The sequence below is a fragment of the Lepidothrix coronata genome, unplaced genomic scaffold (genome assembly GCF_001604755.1).
Source record: "Lepidothrix coronata isolate B3197 unplaced genomic scaffold, Lepidothrix_coronata-1.0 Scaffold12, whole genome shotgun sequence".
NCBI classification, from domain to species: domain Eukaryota; kingdom Metazoa; phylum Chordata; class Aves; order Passeriformes; family Pipridae; genus Lepidothrix; species Lepidothrix coronata.
The window spans coordinates 5,656,198-5,673,975 of record NW_016690192.1 but is presented as its reverse complement, the minus strand read 5'-3'; the positions used below and the strand labels follow the sequence as shown (position 1 = coordinate 5,673,975).

The following is a 17,778-nucleotide window of genomic DNA, read 5'->3' as shown; positions in this document are numbered from 1 at the left end:
AAAGAGTTTTGAGGTGGGGAGTCTCTGGGTGAGTGCAGGCTGGTACCCTGACCGCAGCTATCCTGGTCAAGGTGGTGTCCACAGCAAGATATTGGTCAGGCACTGGAGAAGCGGGAGATGGTTGGAAACACTCAGAATCACGGAATGTTTCAGGCTGGAAGGGACCACAGTGGGTTCATCTGGTCCAACTTCCCTGCTCAATCAAGGTCATCCCAGAGCACACGTCATAGGATTGTGTTCAGACGGTTTTGGAATATCTACAGTGAGGGAGACTCCACACCCCCTCCGGGCAATCCCAGCGCTCCCTCACTGCACAGGAAAGAAGTTCTTCCTCATGTTCAGGTGGAACTTCCTGTGCATCAGTTTCAGCCCGTTGCCTCTTATCCTATTGCTGGGCATCCCCGAGCAGAGAGATCCATCCTCTTGGCAGGTTGGAATATTTATTACAGATAAATATCGATGTTTTTAACCCCATTTAGATATTTATAAACATAATTTCACCCGAGGATCTACACCACCATGTCCGAAGGGGAATTAAGTCCTCTAGCAGAGCCTACTCTACGTGCCCCCTCCCATCCCATCCCACCCGCGGGGCTCCCGCGGTACCTGCGGGCGGGAGGCGGCGGCGCTGGCCGGGAGCGGCGAGATGCCGGGATGGCCGGGAGCGGCGGGATGGCCGCCGGCGCTCACCTGGGCGGAAGCGGGAAGCGAGGGGCGATCCCGCCTCACCTGCGGCGCAGGAAGCCGGGGCGGCGCGGCGGGAGAGCCGCCTCCCGAGGGACGGCCGGGAATCGGCCCCTCCCGGCCCTGCCGGGCCCGCGGGCGGTGCGGGGACAGCGCACGGGGAGGGGACGGGGCTGAGCCCACCAGCGAGACACGGGGTCTGGCCGCTGTGGGAAGTGCAGAGCTTAAACTTCGGAGCAGAAATTAACTTTTTAATCAGTTTTCAGGTGATCCTGACCTCCCAGTATGTTTATAAGTCGTGGTTCTGTCACATAGTCCTTGCCTGTCACATGGCCACCGACCTCCCCAGCGAAGGCAAAACAAGTGCAAATACTGTAGAAAAGCTTGTTTTTCACTCTTTTGCAGTAAATCGGTGTCCAAACTTGATTCAGGAGCTGTTTCGCGCTCCCCACAGAGGTGAGCTGTGCTCAGTCTCAGCAGTCCAGCCCGTCACCACTTCACACAAGGGAACGTCAAAAAACGTATGAAAACTACTTGGATGGAGTTAAGGGATTGAAAGACTTCCCGCACAGAGCACCGAGCCAGTGCTGCTCCCAACAGCACCCCAAAACACACCACGTCACTGCAGCTTCCAAAGAAACACAGTGCAATGCCTGGGATGGCAATAAAAGCAAAGTTTTCCTCCCGCTAGTCACAAAATACTGAACAGGCACCATTTTAGTTAATTGCAGGAAATGCAGGTGCTTTCTGTCCCTGAAACCTGTACGTTAGCCTGCTTTCTGATTTTTAAAGAATTAGATATATACGCACATGTACTCAAAATCTCCAAATTGTAATTTTTATTCTGCTACACAGTTTCATGAGCTCATTTCCTGATCTCACACAGCTCTGCTCGTTGCACACAGTAAGGGCTACAGGAGATTTGGAAAATAATTTCTCATAGATTTCCCCTCATTCTAGTGCCTGTTTTTACTACGCAGCAAAAGTTGCACTAGAGCACGCAACATGTTAAGAACACACCGTTTCATCCCCCTTTTTAAAAAATTCCAGCTCCAAACGCCCAACTTCCCAGTCGTGACTCTCAGTTTTAATTAATGTGGCGCTCGTGAGAAGTGACAATTTTCTTGACAGTGATGAACAGCGAGTGGTGTATTTATCCATCCGAGAGACGCGCTGCAGACAGAAGAGCCGAGCACTTTCCCATCAGTGCACCTCTGTCTCCATCTCCGAGGGCTGAGTTCATCTCGGAGCGTGCTCTAGCCCTGGCCTTTCGCTTCCAGTTGCTGAAAGGAGTATCAATTTTCATTTGCATACTTTGCCTGCTGAACTCCAGGCTGCCAATTCAGTTTACACAAATCTCCCAAAAAGCTGTTAGATGGCAATATTTCACATCGCTGGCTGGGCTCTTTGTCAGCCATCCACACGTTTTAAATCTACACTTTTACAGATTCTGAGTATCTGGGACCACGACAAACCTTTCATTGGTATTGACACTCTAGACAAGTAACCAAAGTAACACCCATTAAACCCAAAAGACTTCCAGAAAGTCTGCGTAACGATGATGTTCTAATCAGTACTGTCTCAGAGTTGCTTTTCCAGCTTATTAGGTCCAATTTTCAGGAAACACTTCTTGAGCTGATGTAAACTTAGGACAGTGGTGCTGCCTTTCCTGGGTGTGTTTACCCCAAATGATTTCTCCATCTCCTATAAACAGCCTGGCATCCCCAGTACTTCATAAGTGAAAACTGACTCCTTCCAACCTAGCAAAACCTGAAACAGCCACGCTAGAAAAGCATTAAATAACTGTTAAGGAAGTGAGAAAAGGAAGAGGTTTGTAATCACCACCAAATACCTTACAAAGAGCACATGCTGATGAAGATAAAAGCTTGCCTGCTCCAGGCATTAATTATTAATTTTAAAAATTGAAATAAAAACCGTTTTTAACAATGTACAACTTCATGCAAAAATAGAGTAACAATTTCAAAGTATTTCCTTAATCGGAGTGCTGTGGTTGTGATGGACACAGTGCCAGCACATCAGGCCCACCTGGCTGCCAGGGAATGTCCCAGCCCAGGTTAACCTGGTTTGGTAGGTGCTGACAGGTCACACCTTTAACTTCTCCTGGGGTTTTTAAACTTATTTTAAAGTACCCAGCAAACTCCAGACGCCACCAGGAACACCCACAAGTGCGATTTCACCAGGTGGGCCAACACCAGTCAGTGTTTGGAAGGGCGGGGAGGGTTCATATCACGTTCTTCCCTCACCGGCCCCGCCACCCTCCACTCTGTTCAGGGCGCGTCCTGCCCGCGGTGCCATCACCCGGAGCAGCCGCAGCCCCGCTCCGAGAGGCTCCTCGCAATTGCTCACAGCTCCCCTCCTTTTCCCCCACCGTCCCCACACCTCCCCTGGGCCGGGCGCCTCACGCCTGACATCTTGAGTCAGGGCGGATGCCGGCGGTGGGCGCGGCCATCTTTACTCAGGGCACGGCCCCGCCTGTCCCTCCGCCGGACTCTGCGAGCGCCATCTTGGGTAAGGGCGCGCTCTGCCCTCAGTGCTGCCTCAGCAGCCATATTAAATAAGGTCACCCCACGCCCCTCAACCCCCCCTCCAAAAAACCTAAAACTCCAACCCTTAGCACCCCACAAACATCCTGGGTACTCCCCGTTTCTCCCCGCAGCCAGCGCGGGCTCCCACCGCGGCGGGGCCGTTCCGCTCCTCCCCGGTCAGCTGACGGCGGCGGCGGCGGCGGCGGTCCCGTCATGGCCGCCCGGAGCGGCGCGGCTGAGGTGCGAGTGCTGCTTCTCCTCTGGTTCGCAGCCCTGGAGGGAGCGGCGGGCTCGGAGCCGTCGCTTAAGTGCGAGGAGCTGCGGATGGGGCAATATCCTGAGCGGAGCCGGGGCCCGGGGCGGGGGGTGGTGGTCGTGGTGATGGGCCCGGTGTGAGGCGGAGGGCATCGCTTGTCCCGAGCCCCGGCTGGAGGGGAGGGGGCGGTGAGGGCCGTGAGGTGCCTGGAAAGCCTCAGGGTGGGAGCCCCGAGGGGGTCTGAGTTGGCCGGAGCGGGACAAGGCACCTCAGGATGTAGGATGAGAGGAAACGGCCTCAAGCGGCATCAGGGAAAGTTCAGTTTGGTCATCAGGAGGAATTTCTTCACAGAAAGGGTGATTAGACATTGGAATGAGCTGCCAGGGAGGTGGTGCAGTCGCCGTCCCCGGGGGTGTGTAAGGAAAGACTGGATGTGGCACTCCGTGCCGTCGTTTGGTTAACATGGTGGTATTTGGTCATAGGTTGGACTCGGTGGTCTCAGAGGTCTTTTCCAACCTAATTGATTCTGTGATTTCGGGCTGTGATTTCTGTGTGTGCTTCAGGGCAGGTTTGGGATGTCTCTCCCATTTTCAAAGAGAAAATCCTATGGGATAGAAGACCCCACTCCCTCACCTCTCCACCTTCTTATTTTCTGCAGGACACTGGAGTGAGACATGGAGGCTTTGCCCTATTATTAGGGAAAGGTTCTTCCCCCAGAGGGTGGTCGGACACCGAACAGGCTCCCCAGGGCAGTGGTTATGGCACCAAGGCTGACAGAGCTCAAGAAGCATTTGGACAACCCTCTCAGGGACAGGGTGGGATTGCTGGGGTGTCCTGCGCAGAGCAGGAGTTAGACTCAATGATCCCTGTGGGTTGCTTCCAACTCAGGATATTCTGTTTTTATGCCCTACAGGGCACAGGTGTTGGGCTCTACCTGCAAGGCTCCTGCTCTCCAAGGTGCCTCAGGCTCTCCCCAGAGCATGTTGGCGGATGGCAGCTAACTGTTATTCATGATCAAAAGTGTCCGGAGAGCAAATCTTGGAAAAGCTAACTTCAGCTTCTGCTTTACTTGGCTGTGGGAGTTGAAACCTCTGGAAGTCAGTTCCGGCTCAGTTTGTTTCTGCACCAAATTCCTGGCATTTCAGATGTTCATTTTTATGTGTTCTTGGAATTCTGTACGTTCCTGTAGATTTAATCTTCTCAACCAAATGCCTCAATTTCAAGGTATTTAAATAAGGGAAGAAGACTAGATGAGGCGTGTGCTACCTCGTTGCCTTCAAATACAGAGGCTATGACTGATAAATATTGTAGTTCCTTTAGGTAGTGCTGACTGCAGCACTAATTAAACATGGGGCTTATGCGATATATTGGTGTATTAAATTGGATTAGCAGATTTGCTGCATGGTAATGTGCTGTTCCTGTTTTGGGGGATGGGTAGGAACTAACATCAAGGTGCATCTTAAATCCTCAGGGTTTAAGGAGGGTGGAATAAATTACTGTTAAACCTGTTGTAATGTTTGATATGAAAAATGTTTTCCTCAATTACCTGAACATATATGTGTGATGAGCCTAAAATAGACAATAGCACACAGGAACCAATGAATTGCACAAATCACACAGCATATGGTAAGGATTTCTAACTTATATATTGATTAACTACATTTTTCAAGGAAGTGTTCGATTTATGCATTTGCGTATCTGCTAGGTGAGCTTTACAAAGGATGGGATTAGTAATACCATTAGTCTGAAAGCCCAAAACACTTGTGTGGATTGGGTGCTTTACTAAAAAGGAATAAATACATTTTCTCTGATTGGTACATTTCTAAGTGAGGTTTCTGGTAAATCTCCTCAATGTATGTTACATCCTTTAGGCTCTGTCCTGCACTGCTGTGATTAAAACAAACCATTCCTTTCATACTGATTTTGCATATAATTATTAGAAGAATTGACGTTTGACAGAACAGCCTTCAAAATCTTCTAATTTTTAAGGTTTTTTTTCTTAAGGCAACATAGTGCTTTCCATTTTTACTAGGTTCTGCTGTGTGAGGCTCTGTTTTGAAAGCACATTTATTTGATGATCAGTTCTGATGCACTTTGGAGTTCAACAGAAAAAATCTTAAATTGATCACTTGGTTTCCTATCTGTGTTTAACTTTTCTGATGTTCTCAGGCATTGAAATAAATGGTTTGATAGCACAGCAGTTTTGCTTTATGTGCACTCATGTTTAAAATCTTGGGATCACAGACTGCTTTGGATTGGGAGGGACCTTAAAGCTTATCCAGTTCCACCTCCCTGCCATGGGCAGGGGCACCTTCCACTAGACTGGTTTGCTCCAAGCCCCATCCAGCCTGGCCTTGGACACTTCTAGAGATGGGGCAGCCACAAAATACAAGTGTGTGCGTGTTTTTCATATTTTGCTTTCCATAAGTGTTGAATGACTTTCTTCACTGGGATGTTCTGGCATAGTGAAGGTTTTCCAAATAATTTTGGCTGAAAATACTATCTAAAATGGATCATTTTTTGAGTTACTCATTTCTTTACATAATTTTTTACATTGTGTTTTTGACTATACAATGGCCAGAGATTAAAAAGACGTTATGTAGTTTGAGGTTGATCACAACTCATTATCAGTTGTTTAACTAAATACCCTGTGATTGTATTTAATGCACTACACTTTTGAACAGGAGATAAGCTTCAGAATAGAGCAAATTGCTAAATTAATTAATGTTTTTTCTTTGTGCAGCATTTTTACACACACAGCAGTTTTTAGATTGTCCCCACAGTACTTGAGCTGCTTTTTTTTTAATTATTACTTAAGTAATAAAAAGTTAATTTCTGGACCATTCTTGAAGCACTGCAGTTCCTAAACACCTTTGTGGGATCCATCACCCAGTCAAATGGGGTTAATTCAAAGCATCAAAGCGGTGTCTTTGAGTAGCAGGTTTAGAGTCTTTGGAGTGACACTGAAAAGAAAACTGTGTCTTTGTTTATATCAATATATTTTAACTGCACTGGGGTTTTTCTAAGTAACAGAAAGCACTGCTTTTTTTGCTTTATTTTTTTTTACAAGAATGTATTTTTTTTTGTATTTGCTTTAGATTAGGCACATTGATCTGTAGCATAAATGTGGGGCTTTATAGCAGTTAAGTCCAGGCATAACTGGAATATTATTTTTTTTAGTCTCTATGCAGTATGGATAGATACTAAAAAAGATCCAACTCTTGCCTGTGTGTACTATTGGAAAATCTAGAAAGACATATTGAACCTGGCTTGCAGGTCAGATGGAATTAACCAACAGTACTCACAAGTACTGAAAACTGTTAGAAAATGGGCAAAGGTCTGGGTTTTTTTCTTTCAAAACAACAGACTTCAGCATTAGGGAGTGACTAATATTCTGGTAATACATTGCAAACTTTTAGCAGGTGTCATTTTCTGCTGTGATTTCCACTTTGGTTGTCCTAAGAGTCAAGGATAATGGGATAATTGGGTAGAAAGAGACCTCAGGAAGTTGTATAGTCCAACCTCCTGCTCAAAGCAGTGTTGGCACTGAATTCCAACCAGGTTGCTCAGGGCTTTGTGCAGTCAGACCTTGAAAACCTGCAGGGATGGTGATGACATGATTTCTCTGGGCAACTTGTTCCACTATTTGACTGTTCTCATGATGAAAAGGTTTTTGTATGTCAGGTTCTGATTTCTCATTGACTCATATTGAAGCCAGAGTGAGAATTACATTAGAATTAGAGCAGCAATTAGATTTGTATATTTTGCTTAATATTTAGCAAAGAAAAAATACAAGTTGATCATAGGACTGGCTTAAAAAAATATTTTTAAACCATATGTGTGTGAACTGTGCTCTGTATCAAGGCTGTTCTACAGCAGAACTTAATTTGTTTCAGTTGTGTCTTGCTAGAAAAACGCTGTGATTGTCAGTTATTGCTCAATTTCAAATAATGTTTTGTCCTCAGTTCAATGTCTGCCAGCACCAAATATTACTTGCAAAGATCACCTTGGCGTAGAAAAAGTCTTTACAGGACACGAAGTTGGATTTTACAAGCCTATTGAGTGTCGCAATGTGTAAGTACTCACTGGCTTTTGTGATCGTTTGTCTTTGTTTTCACACTGATGTTTTTCTAAAGTCGTGTGTTGTGTTGACAGAAGGAAAAAGAGAAGTAAAATAGAACCATACACGTGTTGCCCAGTAGTTAATCCTCTAATAAACAGTATAAGGATGCAACAGAGAGTCATGGAATGGTTTGGTTTGGAAGGGACCATAAAGCTCATCTCTTTCCAACCCCCTGCCATGGGCAGGGACACCTTCCACTAAACCAGGTTGCTCAAAACATGCATGTTCATAAGTGAATCTGTCTCTGCCTGCACATTTTTGTTGTTGTTATTGCTTAGTTATGTTTCTGTCTTTGCTTTACTTAGTACACTTTAGCCTGGCAAAATTTTATCCCTAATGCTAAGGCCACATTTCACATATGCTTAAAATCAGTACAGCTGGTGAAGGAGCTGTTGGGGACACCCCTCCATCGTATCCCAGTCCTGACAGACCCCACAGCATCAGGGAACTGATCTGGGTTGAGCTAACTTGGATCAGTTCCCCAGTTTGAGTCACAGTACAGTGGCTTCAAGTTCTGGTGCCAGCACAAGGATGAGGGTGACTCAAGAATAAAAGAGAGAGGAGAAAGGAGGGCTGGACTGGGCTGTGCTATTCAGTGCTTCATGCCAGTTTACAGAGTGCCTGTGCTGAAGTTGTAGTATGCCGGAATATTGGGGGAGCTTCAGTCTCTCCACTTCTTCCAAAAATGTCTTTAAGGGGAACTGTTCTCTATTTTTAAACAACTTTTGTATTTAATCAAACCCTCTCTGTCTTTTAAGAGCCTTTTCCTGCTATGTGAATGATGGACCTAGTTTTTCTAACGCACATTGTGAGTGATGGAGAGCTCTGGATACCAATAAATGTTCCAACTGGCCAATGCTAATGATCAGCCAGCACCTGTCAGTACCATTTGTTTCTCCTTTTTCTGGGATTCACATTGGAACCTCTTTCTTTTGTCCTACTGGAATCCTTGGAAATTAAAACTCCAGCAATACTCACTGGGTATTCCTTATCACTCTGGTGGGCAAATAACTCTTATGTGGTACCAACTGCTCAATAATTTGCTTAACTTAGAAGTACAGCTCTGCCTCTTAATTTCATAAATATTTTCTCTGTATTTAGTCTTCTCAGCAGTCAAAGCTCAGCAAACTGAAGAAAACATATTATTACATCTAATCAAATTTCAATGCTTCAAACTAGACTTCAGTCACATTTTTGTCCAGAAACAATTGTGTTTCAGTCCCATCTGTGATGGGAAGAAGATGAGCTATACTAGTTTAATAAAATTGCTTCCTCTTTGGATTAGATGGTAATTCTTATGTTTGGAGGTTTTTTGTATACATATATTTTTGGTTTAATATATTTTCCAGAAACATTTTTTAAATGTAGTTTTTCTTTACATTTATTAATTAAAACCCAAGCCTATAGGCAGAAAAATATCATCTTTTTTATGATGTCTATAACTTGGTTGTGATGATTATTTATGATGAATAATTAATGGTTACACTGCCAAAAGAACTTGCTGTGGCTTTTCCAGTCCTGTGATTGCCAGTATGGCAGAAAGGGAAGAGCATGCTTTTGGGCTGAAACTCCAGTAAAACACAACTGTGAAAAGAAAGAGTTACACAAGTGTGTCCTTGATAAAGTCCCAAAACTAGTTAAAAATGGCAGCAAGGCTAATATCACCATCTTTCATCTGTACACTTGTTTAAAAAGTGGTCCAATTACTGATAGATGTTTTCTAAGGCACTTTGAATGTTACCTAAGTGTTTGAAACATTATTTTAAGCAGGAATCTCCATCTTAATATTACAATAATAACCCTGCCCTTTCTACTGCTTTTTGGAGATTTTCCAGCATCTTATCTGAGTTTTGGTGGAAACTGTAACTGTCTTCTGGCAGAAATAACTGCACATCATTTAACCAGAAAATTAGTTTGAGAAGACATTGTCTCATAGCAGGATTGTCGTAGCATGGACACAGCAGGTAAATCTATCCCCAGTTTTTGGAAAGGACAAGTCAGCAAGCTGTCGTTAGCCAAAACTGTAATTTAGATAACAGTTCTGGGATCCAGTTATTTTAGAGCAAGACCAGGAGATGTTGTATGTTTGTGTAAGTGGTTGTGTTCAAGTTCAGTTACGCCTTGTGATAATTCAAGGAAAAGCTTGTAAGTGCTAAGATTGCTCCAACAAAGAAGTACTAGGAGTCGAGATTGCTTAGGTTTGGCTTTAGTTTGATGTTTTGGAGGTAGATTTTACTTTTTGGCCAAATTCTACAATCCCCCAGATTGGCTTTCTATAATGTATTTTGCTTAATATGCAGAGGCCCTGGTTCTGCAGACTTTAAGTGTCCATTGTTCAAGCGTTGCCAGTCCAGGGAAGGAGCCCACGAAATGGTAATCTTTGAAATTCACGAGGTTCAGTGTGGAGAGGTCTTTGAGCAGAGGTGAGAGACCCCAAAAGAGTGAGCCAAAGCAGTACCTGATATTATCAACTGCTAAGAAAGAGTTGGAAGGAAAAGTTTTTACCATGGCATCTGGAAGAAAGATACGCAGAAAAAGTAAAGCTTGGATGATGCTGAGAAGCGAGAAAAAAATCAGAAGAGGAACTGAAAAGAAATCGCGTCTTTTACCCAATTGTAGAAATTCCTTCAGATGCCTGGGATGTGTCATTTTCCTACTCACTGGTTTAGTCTTCAGTGCATGTTTTTATCTGAAAGAGTAAGACAAATGAAGTACGAAAGTGGATGCAGCCTTGTTGCAGCATGCTCATGCTTCCACTTCATACTGTATTTCTTCTCCCTGTCAGTTTGATGTTCATGAGGTTGCAGACTGCTCTGCTTTTAAAAACATCTCAGTGCATAGGCAAGTGCTCAGTTTATTGCTAGTTTTGATCAGGAGCATCTCAAATTAAACCATGTTCCCATTTTATGTAAGCTTTTTTTATGCTTTAGTCCTCTTGGAGGGCTGTTGACACTTTGTAGCTGATAAACAATTTCTAACAGTTTACCTCAAGTTTAAATAAACCCATAAGTGTTCTTTACAGTGGGAACAAGGAGTTCTAAAGATGATAATTTACATTACATTAGGTTCCAGGAATGCCCAGTGTGTTCTGTGTTGCTAATAAACACCAAGTAACAAATATTGAGGGAAGAGTCATGATTTAATCACTTAATGTTGCCATTAAGTCTTAAAGTCAGTAAATCTTGATAATAAGCAAAAAGGTAGATCTTTACTTGGCATTGAAAATGCTTAATAAAGGTGCTTGGACTTTTGTCAGCTACTGTCTTTTTGAAACTCTGTTTTATTCAACTGTTAACCAAGAGTTTAATTTGGGCCTATTAAATAATTGCTGGCATGTAGTTGTGCACGTATCAAAACAGTGAATTATTGAATATTTTTAAGTTCTAATTACATTTGGGTTTGCTTTTCAGAAGCTCCCTGTTTGCCGAGGCAGCAAGTTCTGGTATTGAGAGCGATATGTTTTTAGCTGCCTTATTAATGTAAAGTTCACATCAGCAGGGACTGGAGTTACAGGTGGTTTGGTGGCTGCATCGCTCCAGCTGTTGGCAAGAAAGGTGCCAATTAGGACAAATCTCAAAAAGTCTGTTGTATCTGTTTATGTTGTATGACTAACCATGGGAAGCTTAACTTAGAATACCTCTCTACCTCTGTACATCTTTATACAGTCAATAGTTCTTCTCATTGTAAGTTTGTGCCTTTCAGAGTGTAGTGAGTGGATACATGACTTACTCCTTTTTCCGAATCTTTCCTGCAGCTTCTTCAGCTGGTGGCCATGGTTCATTTCTCCTTCAGATCTCGTTGCAATTACTGTCTCTGCTGACACCTCACCTGTCTGTCCTGTTCCTCTCGATTTGGCTGCGTGTGAGACTAATGCCTGCAGACAGTATTCACACACCTCCTGGCTTTCTGGGCTTGTCTCAGTAGGGCTGAACTGTTAGGAAGTGCTCTGTGAAACTGGGGACGGATCAGCAACTGAATTATGCCTTGACAAGAAATCATCATTTAGTTTCAGAATAATCTGTATTCTGCAAGAGTACACTTGAGTTGCAGCAGCTGAGGTTGCTTTATGGAGGATGCCTTCCCAGTTTGAAAGCTTAGCATTATCAGTTCTGTGGCCGTTAATTGAAGATAAATAACAAGTCTGTTGGTTTTTTTTAAACTGAAGCAGCAGGAAAATGAGTCACTACTTTAATAGTCAAAAGTATGAGTGGATATATTTTGCAGTCATTACCTACATTGCTTGTTTCTTTTGGCAGAAATGGGTACTCCTACAAAGTGGCAGTGGCTCTGTCCTTATTTCTTGGATGGCTGGGAGCAGATAGATTTTATCTAGGCTATCCTGCATTAGGTAAGTTTATTCCTTTTCTTTGAGGCAAAGCTTGTTATTATGACTAAATTGTATGTGTATATTCATATTTTAGGTAATGAAGACCGGTAGTCATAGTTTTAATATTTACAACTAAAATCCTTACTTTATTGTCAAGATAAAATGCTGCATTATCCTCAGCCTGCTCTTCTGTTGGAGTGGTGACAAATGAATATATAGTTGTCCAACAGATAAAATCCTAATAAGCAAACGTGGTTATTGCTGTTCATAGTTTTGCTTTGCATTGATGTTTACCACAGCATTCTTTGGGAGGCACTGGAACACAAGTGAGTTTGACTCATGTGCCAGCTACTTAAATGAGGCTTGATTTTACCAGAAAAATAGCACACAAATTTACAGTAAACCTGGTGTTTTGGGAGATGGAATTTATTCTGGCAAATGCATAGCTTCAAGATAAATCACATTGTTAACAGTTCTGCAGAAGCTGGGACTTTTAAAAGATCTCCCTCTGGTTGGTATTTTTAGGACCTGATTTCCAGGATGATGGTGCCACTGACTTTTAAATAGTTAATAATTAAAAAACCTGTGTGTTAGAACTATTTTCACTGGCCTTGTTTCTGAGCTGGGCAAAGGGAGTCAATTTAAGTGTAGACAGCATGGAGCAATGATTTGGAAAAAGCTATGTGTCTTACTGTCACTTCAGTTATGAATTTTGAGTTTCTGCCCATTAAATGCAAACACTTTTTTTTTTTAATGACATTACCTGTCCTTCTCAATAATCTTGTGTTAACATCCATGTCTTTTATCCCTGAGATTCTGTGATTAGCACTGACTTTGTCCATCTGTTTCACAAAAAAATACATTTTTGGAAGCAGTCAATAAGGTGCATCTTTTTGTAATATCACTGGATTTGGAATAATAATTTGCAATAATTATTTTGTAATATATTGTAGTAATATATAGATTTATAAATCCTTAATTCTCACATGGAAGTTCTTCATGGCTCATGCTTTAACCCTACTGGAATATACTGTAGCCAGTAGCCAAAGTTAAGACCTAAAATTAAACTTTTCCCAAGCCAAGTTTTCTCTCCTTTGAAAGGTGAAGAAGACAAAAGCAAATAGGTGAGAGTAGAAAAGATTAAAAGAATAAAAATCAACACACTGGATTCCATGACAGTGGATGATTGGGGATTTTTTTAGGTCATCCAGGCCTTGGTAAAAAGTGGTTAAGAAAGGTTAATGGCATTGAAATGTTTTTTGCAAGTGTAGTGAAGAGTGTAAATGCTCTTTGGTTTTTTTTTTTTCCATCTCTTTTGCTTAAAGAGCACACAGATACAAACAAGCTATTGAGTATGAAGAAATCAGGAAAGCAACTTCTTCCTCTCCCACACACTGTGAACTAAACCATCAGTTATTAATGCAGAAGAGCACTATTTTTCCCTTCATGCTTTAGAGCAGTTTATTTTCTCAGTGTGATCTGCTGGTGGGGAGGGAGGTGAGGAGGAAGAAAAAAGCCAACTTTACCCTGCACTCCAAAAATAAATGCCAGGTTCAGAAACATTTCTTCTCCATCCAGTTCCTCAGGTGAATTAGAGCTGCTGCTGGAACCAGCAATGGTAAGAGACCTGCTGGGTTCCTCAAATGCCAGCTGGTACTGGGACACCTTCCACTAGACCAGATTGCCTAGAGCTCTATCCAGCCTGGCCCTGAATGCTTCCAGGGATGGGCCAGCCACAGCTTCTCTGGGCAACCTGTGCCAGGACCTCACCACTCTCACAGTCAGGAATGCACATGGGTTTTTCTTCCAATCAGCTGAAAGACCATCCAGCTACTACTCTTTCATCTTCCTGGTCATTAGGAGTTTTCCCCTGTTCTCTCTGCAGTGTTGCAGAGATTATAAACTATCTCCCTGGAATTCAGTTCCATCTTGCCAACTATGGGAGCTATATCCAGGCAGTGGGATGCTCTTCCTGCAGTGTGGATGCAGTTATTCTCCTCTTCTTCTCCATAGACAGCCTCATAAACAGGGCTGGGGGAGAGGAGTTGGTTTGTGGGACGTGTTGCTGCTTTGGAGAGAGGGATAACCCAGATGTTTGCCTGAAGTGATGCTTAAAATACGTATAGTTCCCACTGTATTATGTTTATTGCACAGGAAACTATTGATATTAAAAAAAATAAATTTTAAGACATCCTCTTTCTTCTGAGGGCATTTTCCAAATGAAGTCTACTTTGCAGGGCATCTTCCAATGAAACATTTATCTGGTAGTTACTATTCTGATATATTTTCTATTTATCTTTTATTTATTAGTATAAAAATAACATTTTTGGATACCAGTTAAAAAGAAGCATTTATATATTTTTATATAAACTAAAAATAAATTCATATTTCAGGAAAAATATAAAAATGATACAAAGGATTGTTTTCCAAAGTTGCATGTTCTGTAAGTCAAATCTGTATATGCTGCAACTCATGAGGTGGTAGAAGGTCTCTATTCATAAGGAAATTTTGCAGCTCAAGTTGGGATTTTTCTGTCAGTGCTTCAATCAAAGGAACATTTCAGTAACTTGGTCATCAGCTTTGGCCTTTGCTTATTTAAGAATACAGATCTGTTAAAAAATTGTTAATGTTTAAAATCCTTTAACTGTTTTCAGGATGTAGAAATATGAATATGCAGTTTGATTTTTTCCTTGATAATTTAAGCTCTTCAACTTCAGGTCTATTTCTAGATGTGTGTGTGTATATATATATATATATATATAATGTATATATTATATATATGTATATCATATATATAATATATGTATATTTTATATATATATATAAAATATATATTTTGTGGGAAGGGGAGAGAGTTGAGATGTGATTGCCACTAGAAACATGTGAACTTCATAGTAGTTGCTTAAAGTTGCAGTTAAGTTTTACTGTTGTTTTTCAGGTTTGTTAAAGTTCTGCACTGTAGGATTTTGTGGAATTGGGAGCCTAATTGATTTCATACTTATTTCAATGCAGGTAAGTCAGAGTTTTCAAAACAAGATATAAATCTGTGTTTGTTAAAGCTGTGATTTGATGGCTAATAGTTCATTAGGGTTCATTTCAATACCTTTGGGTATTGAAAAATCAAGGCATTTATTTTGGCTCTGTTTGGAGACTGTCGTAGAATATAGACACGAAATATCAATGTATTTGCTGTTGGAATTAAAAATTAGACTAGCTATTTTTAAATACTTACAGTGAAGAGTACCATAAATTCACTTTATCAGAGCCTCTTTATGTGACTCAGAGTGTTGAACTCAGGAGATGTCCTGCTGTTTCCAGAATCCTGAAGTTCTATGTTTGCATGTGCATTATATTCATGAGAGAAGACATTGCCACTTTTCTGCCTCTCCTCCAAATTCAAGTCCCAGATCACCTGAGAGCTGTGACTGTAGGATTCATGAGGGTGAAATCCCCAGCTGGAGTGAGATCTTGTGACATCATGAAATTGCCAAATTGTCTTATTCTACAGTGCAGCCATTTAGCATGAATTGCAAACTGCCTTTCATGAAGTTAAACTCCACTGTGGATGTAGGAGTTGTTTCTATGGGTTTATAGGAAAATATTTTGAAAGTGTGAATCTTTGTCTTTTCTGTGCATTCTCAAATTCCTTTCTATGCTCTCACAGTGACCTTGCCTCAGAGCACTTACAGATCAATTTGAGAGTATCTTTCATCTCTCCTTGTTGATCTCCCTGGTGACCCCACATCAATTTAGTACTTCAGAACAAAAAACTCCATGATCTTCTCTACTTCTCTTCATTCCTTACCTGTGCCGTGTTTCAAAGATACTTGTCATCAGCCTAATTCTCTGCTGCAGACCCTCCTTTGTTCAAGAAAAGTGGTTTGGAGCCCACTCATTTGTTAACCTGATTTTGTGACTCAAATCCTCACCGGATTAACCGAGTCCCAGCGCCTGGCTGTGTAATTTGGTTGATTAGAAGCCCAGGGGAAATGTTCCTTCTGAGACAGCGCTCGCTAAAACAGTTAAACTGCAGCATAACTTCAAAATAAATCTAGTTTCTGTTTGACTAATTAAGCATGACTAATTTTATGATGGGAAAATTAGCAGTAATTGAGACATTAGCACAAAGTATATATTTCACTTCATATTGAAAAGTCTTGGTTCTCTTTTTCTCTTGCAGATTGTTGGACCTTCCGATGGCTCCAGTTACATTATAGATTACTACGGTGCGAGGCTCACACGGCTCACCATCACCAATGCAACCTTCAGGAAAATGCAGACCTATCCCTAGTCCTGGCAGTAATTGTCACAAATCCATAGGGGCAGCTTATTTCTACAGCTGGATCCAGTTGTCCACTGGAATTGCTGAGGACTCATTAATTGCATTTCATCAGAACGGAATATTAAATGTACCTTGAACGAAGATGATCATATATGGAAGTTCCTCAAGTGCATGAGTTTACCTCAGAGGTCTAACTTTGTGGCTGCTCTATTTGTTGGAGCGCAGAGTTTCTTGCTAAGTTATATCATTTGTGAAATGTGCAGACTTTTGCACTGATGTTCTGTGTCTGTAAGTATAATTTAGTGTTACAGAGAACTGGAAAAAGAGTGAATGGGCCAGGATTACACTTGGGATCTGTTCTCATAACAGTTTCCAAAGTGGCAGTTTGGAAATTAACTTAAATATCCCAAACCACACAAACTGCCTTTCTTTCTATCCTGTTAAAATCCAGATAGCCCCAAGTCTTGTTCTGGTGTATCCTGTGAAATTCTATTTATTGAAATAATTACTTCTGTAAAGCTTGAAGACAAATTTTGGTCAAATAGCAAAGTTTGGTCAGTACTGATCAACAGTAAAAAGTATGGAGGCATAAAAAATAGAATAGTAGGTGACACATAACAGAAAGTGAGGGTTGATGTTGACATGGCCTGAGGTTAGAAGAGGAAATAATTGTTCTGCTTATTTTGATTTTCTGATTTCTGCTTATTTGAGTTTTTTCTTTACTCCTTTGCAACCATCCACAGTGAAATACATACCTTCTTTTTCTGGAAATAAATTGGTGCATGTGTTTGACAGCTACAGAGTGTCAAAAGAATGAATTCTTTGTACTAATAAAGCCCTTAAAAGGTTCTTTTTTTGGATCACTTGTGTTTCTGTGAAATAATTCTGTGTCCTTCAAAGTCATTTGACCAGAGTTTTTAGAACAACTAAGATTTCCCACGTTGTTCCTTTAAAGAAAAGTATATACACACAGAGACAGAAAACAGAATCTTCACATTATTTGACCAATTTTAAACATTCACGTTACCTTCTAAGGAAAACTGGCAGTAACTGAGTGAGAAATTCATGTGATAGAAACTATAGTCAAGATTTTTTCAAAAATTTGGGCTATTCTGCTTTACAGCTGAAACTTTCAAAACATTATAATGTGTCCACAAAGGGTATTTTTAAGAGAATTACCAAAAATGAGATTCCTAAATTGATTTTTTTAAAGCACAATTTGTGGTTTTTAGTCTCCTTTTAACCCACAGTAAGCCCGGTGCACAGAAAGCTTTGTAAAGAAATCCTGGGTTTTTTTCCAAATCAGCGTAACCTGACATATCACGTAATGAGAATAAACCACAAGGAATACTTTGTGCTTAACATTAATTCCTTCCTTCACAAAAGAAAGACGTGGTTTTGGAATACTTCCTACCATGCATTTTACTTGTGGGTTCAAAGATACAAGAACACTCTGTTACAGCTCCCTTCCCTTGCTTGATATTTGTTGCACCTCCCTTTGGTCTCACTCACTGAATGCTCTTTGTGCACATCAGTTTTGTTCCCTGAAATACTTTGAAA

The 17,778-nt window shown here is 41.5% G+C and overlaps 1 protein-coding gene across 2 annotated transcripts; it reads left to right on the top strand.

The window, feature by feature from the left end:
- The first annotated feature begins 3,116 nt into the window (after positions 1-3,116).
- TM2D1 (TM2 domain containing 1) lies at positions 3,117-17,078 on the top strand. Of its 2 annotated transcripts, XM_017805624.1 has the most exons (7): positions 3,117-3,213; positions 3,362-3,562; positions 5,041-5,112; positions 7,452-7,560; positions 11,866-11,957; positions 14,875-14,948; positions 16,117-17,078. In XM_017805624.1, the coding sequence occupies exons 1-7, from the start codon at positions 3,132-3,134 to the stop codon at positions 16,225-16,227; spliced, it is 741 nt and encodes a 246-aa protein (XP_017661113.1). In that variant the 5' UTR covers positions 3,117-3,131; the 3' UTR covers positions 16,228-17,078. The 2 variants fall into 2 exon arrangements, with proteins under 2 accessions (XP_017661113.1, XP_017661115.1); XM_017805626.1 differs by lacking the exon at positions 3,117-3,213 and having other exon boundaries at positions 3,401-3,562; positions 5,039-5,112.
- The last annotated feature ends 700 nt before the right edge of the window (positions 17,079-17,778 follow it).

Bases quoted from the DNA above. Each gene is read 5' to 3' on its own strand.
- TM2D1 (XM_017805624.1), top strand. From the start codon at position 3,132: ATGCCGGCGGTGGGCGCGGCCATCTTTACTCAGGGCACGGCCCCGCCT. The intron at 7,561-11,865 runs GTAAGTACTCAC...TTCTTTTGGCAG, and splicing joins CCTATTGAGTGTCGCAATGT to AAATGGGTACTCCTACAAAG. The intron at 11,958-14,874 runs GTAAGTTTATTC...GTTGTTTTTCAG, and splicing joins TCTAGGCTATCCTGCATTAG to GTTTGTTAAAGTTCTGCACT.